We start from the raw sequence: 6,391 nt of genomic DNA, 5'->3' as shown, positions 1-6,391 counted from the left end.
TATGCAAAAAGGGTCTATGATTGTGATTTGGCTTTTGTTTTTTATTATGTGCGGGGTTGTTTTATTAGGCATTCAGTTAGTTTTACGTCTGTTTTAGGAGTGAGATTTTAGAAGTGTCTTATAAATGTTGCTTTGTCGTGTTTGTCTTTATGTGCGTGTGTACTATGAGTAATATTAAACGTGCATCTGACGTTTGTGATTTTGATTCACATGAATCTAGTGTTGCTTGAGTGACGTCGTGGTTGTATATTTAGCTTTAGTTTTTGTAGAGTTATCGGGTGGTACAGTGCTTGCTATAGACCTTGTTGTGGTTGTCCTAGGTGTTTTGTTCAGCCTTGGAAGTTGCTCTGACTATAATTTTAGATTAGCACGATTCGGACACGAGCCATGGGTCCGAAGGAACAGTGGAAGTCGGAAAAAACAGTCCGTCCCGCTTCGACGAGCAGGAAGGGCTTCTGCTCCTTCATTAGAAGGAACTACCCTTCAGGGCAAGCTCCCCTGTCAGAATTCGGAGGCACGAAGGCATCGAGAGACTTCCGGAACTTTCAAGTGATGAGAAGAGCCTTTCAAAAAATCTCTCAGCTCACATCTGGAGGCCAGAGTCTGCGCCAGCCAGAATAGATGTGCTAGAAGAAGTTCGTCTATCTCGTCCTTCGACCCCCGTTCTGTCAAGGAAGCACCCCAGTTGATTTGTTGCGTGCAGAGGGATCCAAATTCATTCCTCAGTTTAAGGCGGAAGTTAGTTCTGCCCACCCCCTTAACGGAACCAGAGGGAGAGTGGCTTCGGAGTGTCGAGAACCCACACTGACTCAGACAGATTCAGCTTTATTAAGCTGAAGAGGCTTCATGCAAGGGTGCGGCAGAGCTGATAGTAAATTTCTCCTCATGAAAATCATGTATCCTGGCTTGAATTTTTAAAGGCAAGCTAGGCAGACGTTCAGAGGAAACTGGTCGTCATCTGAATTTACCGCGAGCTTCATAGCAGAAGCTACAACCGGCAAGGCACATATGGATTTTATTTAAACATTGAATGTATGGTGTACCAGGGATTACGGATTACCCTCGGGCTAGTGTGATCCAGATGACTCATCAGGACGGGTTCTTTTGGCAAGGACTTCCTCGATGGATCAGGGAGCAGTTGTGGTGAAGGAAGAGCAGCGCTGTGTAATCTTGTTGAGACTACGCAGAGAGTTTGGAAGTCTCACAGGGAAAGTGAAGGTCCTGAGGTAAGCTCTCCCCTGCTAGACCGCTTTTCCGACCCACGGACTCTTGCAGCAGCCGAGGTAGACCCTCTCCAAAGTACTGTCGCTACCACAAGAACCAGAACATGTAAAGCGCAGATGTTCGTGTCTTAGTGCAAGAAGTGGTGAGCCAGGCACGTGGTAGGCACGGTCCCTTTTATCGCGCCAGGTCGGGCGTGGTAGTGAAACCGTCATTGGCGAGCAAAGAGGTGCTGTCAACCACTGACTCGAGATAAGGTTTTGAGAACCTGTAAAGTCGCCCTTGGTTTGCCTTTAATGAGAATAGGTCAAGATGAAGTTGTTTCGCGACACGGATCGAGGTGACCAGTGTCAAGGGGATGGTGCAGGAAAAGATGGGAATAAGATGTGAGACGGAATCTTTAAACGAGTGAAAGGATTTCTGGTAAGACTATTCCAGTTGCTGGGTGTGAAAGTTTTGGTAATGTTTAATGGAATGATCGAGTTTGTGGTAAGCATTAAAGTGTGGATCTTGGATGGTCTTTTCCTGTCCTGGAGAAGTTCTTTTGGCATGGATCTTCTCAGACGGTTTAAAACTTCAGGCTCGATGGGTTTTTTTGACACAAAGTAAAGAAGGATTATGGTCTTGCAAGGTCAGATTTTCCCAATTTGATACGGATTTCAGTCATTACTTGAGGTACACCCCAAGCAGTTCAAGGTCACTACCTGCTGCACAGGTAGACATGTTGCTGTATCAGGCCTTTGTGCCGCCTCGTGGTGGGCGCTTTTGTCAAATGTATCGTTCCTAGGTGGTATGCAAGCTGCCAAGGAACTATGGTTTTGGTTAATGAGGTGTACCCTGGTGGCACATAGGTCTCTACAAGTAGTTAAAGAGGGGCGCCATTAAAGTCTAGCGTAAATGAGACTGCTATGGCCTGAAAGTTAAGAAATGGACATAGGTTAGCTATACTGAAAACAGTGTACAGGTCTTATCTCTTGAGGCTGGAAGCACAAGTGAGATGATAAGCAAAATGAAGGTGATTTTAGTGTTTGTGGAAACTGTGAAAAGTGCAGTGTCAGTGGTGTAGATGGAATATGCTCAGTGGTCAGTGCCAAGGTGCTGTTTTTAATTAGGCAAGTGCAAATAGAACCAAAATAGGGTAAAGTGCTGGAAAAAAACGAAAGGCTAGCATTCCTGGAAACTTCTTCCAGTATGCTGAGAGGAGCAAGCTTTGGGGGCGCAGTCGCTCTTCTTGGGTTGATAATGATGATCCTGAACTGGGTGAAGGGATTATTGATGAGACTTTGACAGCTTGATGGGTTGGTGACTTTGGGAGTGCAGATGAGTACATCATTCTGCCAGATGTGGATCTTCCAAACTTGCAATGTGGTGACACAAACACCACTTGGTGTTGAACTGTCAGGTCAGATGTAATTGCCCGGAAGATGAGTTAAGCTGGGTGATGCCTGAGCTGGTGATCCTTTTAAGTGAGGGTTGATCTGGGACACCTCACTCTGGGCAGCAACAGCAGCTGAGGAAGGTACTATTAAGTATGTGTAAATTATTGATGCGCGGGCCAAAAGCTAGGAACTGTACTGATATCTCACATTACATTAAAAAAAACAAAAGAGGGTGAGGTTCAAACTATGTGTACGGCAATGGGTCTCCCAGAAACCCTAAACAGTTCATTCGTAGAAGGGATGTGACAATTATGCTTGCACAGGGAGTTATTGAGCATTCCACCTTCCTTGGCTTCCCCTACTCTCTCTGTCAGAAGACAAGATGGTGTCTACCCGTTTCTGTATAGACTACAGAGGTCTCAACAGCATTACAGAGCAGGATGCTATCCAATGCCACGCATGCGATGAGCTTATTGATCAGCTGCATGGAACAATGTGGTTTACTTGCTCTGGATGTCCCAGTGCCTACTGGACAGTAGATGTCAATCCAGATGGATAGGCCAAGACTGCATTTCTCAGATGGGCATCGACTTTCCAGATCATGAAGTTGCCATTTGGGTTGGCAACCCGCCCCTTCGACATTTCAATGGGCTGTTACTGTGTGCCTTCATCTGTTTTAGGCAGGCAACACCATGCTATGTAGATGATGTGGTGGTGCACGCAGTAATTTGATGACCATCTGGAGCATTGGATGAGACGCTGTGACTCTTTAAAGGCAGATTTAGGCCAACAGGAAGAAATGTGTTTTTGCAACAGGAAAACATTCAAAGTCCTGGGCTTCTTTAAGACTCGCCCAAGGGTGTGAACCTGACCCAGATAAGGTGGTTGCAATACAGAAGATGCCTCAGTAGGAACCAAAAGGAAGTGCGCCGCTTTCTCGCGTGCACATCTTTCTTAGGAAGGCATATCAAAGATTATTCAAAATTGCCATCAAACTTACCAGCCTGACATGCAAAGATACGAAAGTTTGGTCTGTTTGTCAGCCTTGTTGTTACTTCAGCCGCAAAATCAGGAATGCTGAGCCGGTTACCCTGCAATTGATTGTGAGACCACTTGCAGTAGTAGTAGTAGAGGGGGTAAGGGTCTTCGACTGCTATGTGTATGGGCACCATTCTACATCTACACAGACATAGACCTTTGACCTATGTGTTCAGGAGGAGACCAAACGTCTGCGTATGACTCGGTGGTCGCACGAACTAGTTTTAGAATTATGTTCAAAATTACAAACAAGGGACACAACATCGTGTCCCAGACCAGTTGAGTCGTGCAGCTGGCTGCAACGGACACTGCACAAGAGTGAATCCAGACGATCGCGCCGTCACCAACTTGAGGATCCCTTGTGCAAAGAAAGAGGGTGATTGGGTATTTAGAGGAAGGAGGACTTTGCCACGTCGGCGCCTCTCCTCTACTCTTGAAGAGTTGAGCTTCGAGATGGCGTTCTGTACCATGTCCGTCACCTCCCGGATTGAGTGCTTCATCAGTTGGTTGTGCCAAAGGCACTTAGAGGCTCTGCCATGCATTTGGCTCATGCAGGTGCAACAGCAGGTCACCCGTGTGTTTACAGGACGTATTGTAAGCTCAGGGATTACTTTTACTTCCCTAACATGTTGGCCACAGTGAAAGAATATGTTGGTACATGTCGATCTTGCCAGAAACGTAAGGGCATGGCTTATCATGCGCCTCTTGCTGCTGCACCACAGGCCAGTTACCCACTGGAAAGGGTATCTGCAGACCTCATGGAACTTGAAGTGACCTCACAAGGTAATAAATATGTACTGGCTTTCATAGACCAACTCACTCGATACGTCCAGTTGATACCTTTGCCATCCAAGGAAGCAGAGACTGTGGCTGATGCCTTTATTAATCAGTTTGTGACTGTGTTTGGGCCACCTCGCTTATTACAAACAAACAATGGCCGAGAATTTAAAAACAATCTATTTAAGAGGGTTTGTGAGTTAGCCAGTGTACAAACCATTTTCACTACTGCTTTCCATCCCCAAGCTAATGGGATGATTGAACGCACCAACCGAGTGGTGAAAAACGCCTTGGCAACACTTCTGGAGGCTTCTCCCTTAGAATGGGATAAACTTTTGCCATATGTTCCTTTGGCCATGAACAGTGCAGTACACCGCTCAGTGGGTGATCAGCCTCTCTATTTGCTGACTGGACATATTGGCGCCTATCCTGTTGGCAATAGCAATTACGAGGAGACTGATCATGAAGCAGCACAATCTTTTGCTGCTAGGTTAAGGAGAGCTAGAGAGATTGACGTGAGAGGTCAGTGCAGGCCAGGGAAGGTTGGGCCCGGGATTATAATAGGCGAACCCGAAAGTCCACCTTTGCTGCTGAGGTCGGTGATCTAGTCCTCTTTAAAGACCTTCCTCGCATGGCAGGAGTAGGACGGCGTGGAGCCCTTGGACCTCGTAGGTTTGGTCCAGCTCGTATTTTTAAGAAGACAGGTCCTGTAACACGGTTGGTCAGAGTACTGCCTCCTCCTTACAAGGAGAAGATTTACCACCTCAATCAGCTGAGGCCTTACAGGACGAATGATGAACTCCACCTGCCAGATGATGCCGAGCTAGATGAGGATGGGGACGTGGACGATCCTCCTCCTTTAGATGGACTACCGGATGATATTGCAGTTGCTCTCTTGGCCTCCTTTTGCCGACCTCCTGACGATGATTAGCCTAAATTGGTCTCCCTCTTTGCTGGAAGGATTATGTCAGTGAGAGGTTTTGTGATATATGTGCTAAGTGTTTAGTGTTCTAAGTAACAGAAGATGCTCTGAAAATGAATTAGTGCTTGAAAATTGGTGTATCAAGTGTGCGTATTAACATTATCATTAATCGTGTATTAATCTGAATTGTATTCTTCCAGTCCAAGTCGAGATGATAGGTTCTGTATTCCACGACAATGTATGTACACTTTACCAACGTGTGGTTGGTTTATCTTTTTATTTGTTTTTTTTTCAAGTAAGTGCTAGATTTTAAATGTAATTTGGAGTTGTATAATTTTTAAGTTCGTAGCTTTTAAGTTTACTTTTATGTTTTTCTGTTTAATTTGTATTTTTATGTCCTCTAATTGTAAGATTAATTTTAAGTTTATTTTTTGAAAGTTCCTTTGTATTTCTTACGTTTTGTATCTGATATTAAGTTTCATTTTATGTTTAATTTTATCTTGTGATTTTATTTTATATTTTGGGCTCTATGTTCTTATTTCATTTTCGGTTTATTCTGTCTCTTTCCTGTTCTTTCAGCTTTGATGTGATTGATCAATGGTTCGTCGTCCTTTTCCTTCTTCGCTTTCGTCATTCGCTGCCCTTCTTCCTGTCTGGTCGTGCATCCATATCTATAAATTTATCAGTGGAATTCCTTTCAGGACTTTACCTTTATACAGGATGAACACAGTAAATGCCATACACTAATTCCAGTCTCTTGCAGGTGCGATGTTCCTTGTGCTTTACGGTCCTTATGAGTCCATCCGCAGCGTAGAGCCGCTCCTCCGGAGGGTCGTGGACGGTCGTGGTGACCAAGAGCTGCTGAGTTCTTCTGACCCGTGGATCCGGTGGTGTGACCTTCGACCGATTCATCTCGTTACCTCTCTGCTTGCCCCTCTGATGCTGCATGACCCCGTCTGCTCAGTCGAGAGTGGCTAGGGCCCTCAGAGGCAGGCAGTGGCCTGTGTGCGTTGAGGCCGAGAGGAAGTCGTCCGAAATCAGGCGGGGAGGGAGT

General features: G+C 45.6%; 1 protein-coding gene across 1 annotated transcript; it reads left to right on the top strand.

Annotated features, from left to right (window-relative positions):
- Positions 1 to 3,113: 3,113 nt before the first annotated feature.
- On the top strand, positions 3,114 to 5,346 carry LOC119594838. Its single transcript, XM_037943925.1, has 7 exons — positions 3,114 to 3,218; positions 3,386 to 3,507; positions 3,604 to 3,703; positions 3,815 to 3,833; positions 3,892 to 4,022; positions 4,142 to 4,937; positions 5,054 to 5,346. Exons 1-7 carry the CDS (start codon positions 3,114 to 3,116, stop codon positions 5,344 to 5,346), a joined length of 1,566 nt encoding a protein of 521 aa, XP_037799853.1.
- Positions 5,347 to 6,391: the final 1,045 nt, after the last annotated feature.

This window comes from Penaeus monodon, chromosome 34 (genome assembly GCF_015228065.2).
Source record: "Penaeus monodon isolate SGIC_2016 chromosome 34, NSTDA_Pmon_1, whole genome shotgun sequence".
In the NCBI taxonomy this organism is placed as follows: domain Eukaryota; kingdom Metazoa; phylum Arthropoda; class Malacostraca; order Decapoda; family Penaeidae; genus Penaeus; species Penaeus monodon.
The sequence above is the reverse complement of the archived record's forward strand: the minus strand, read 5'-3'. Positions and strand labels throughout refer to the sequence as shown.

Coding starts and splice junctions, on each gene's coding strand:
- LOC119594838 (XM_037943925.1), top strand. CDS start 3,114: ATGTCCCAGTGCCTACTGGACAGTAGATGTCAATCCAGATGGATAGGC. Junction 3,508..3,603: donor GCAATACAGAAGATGCCTCA/GTAGGAACCAAA, acceptor CAAACTTACCAG/CCTGACATGCAAAGATACGA. Junction 4,938..5,053: donor TAGAGAGATTGACGTGAGAG/GTCAGTGCAGGC, acceptor CTCGCATGGCAG/GAGTAGGACGGCGTGGAGCC.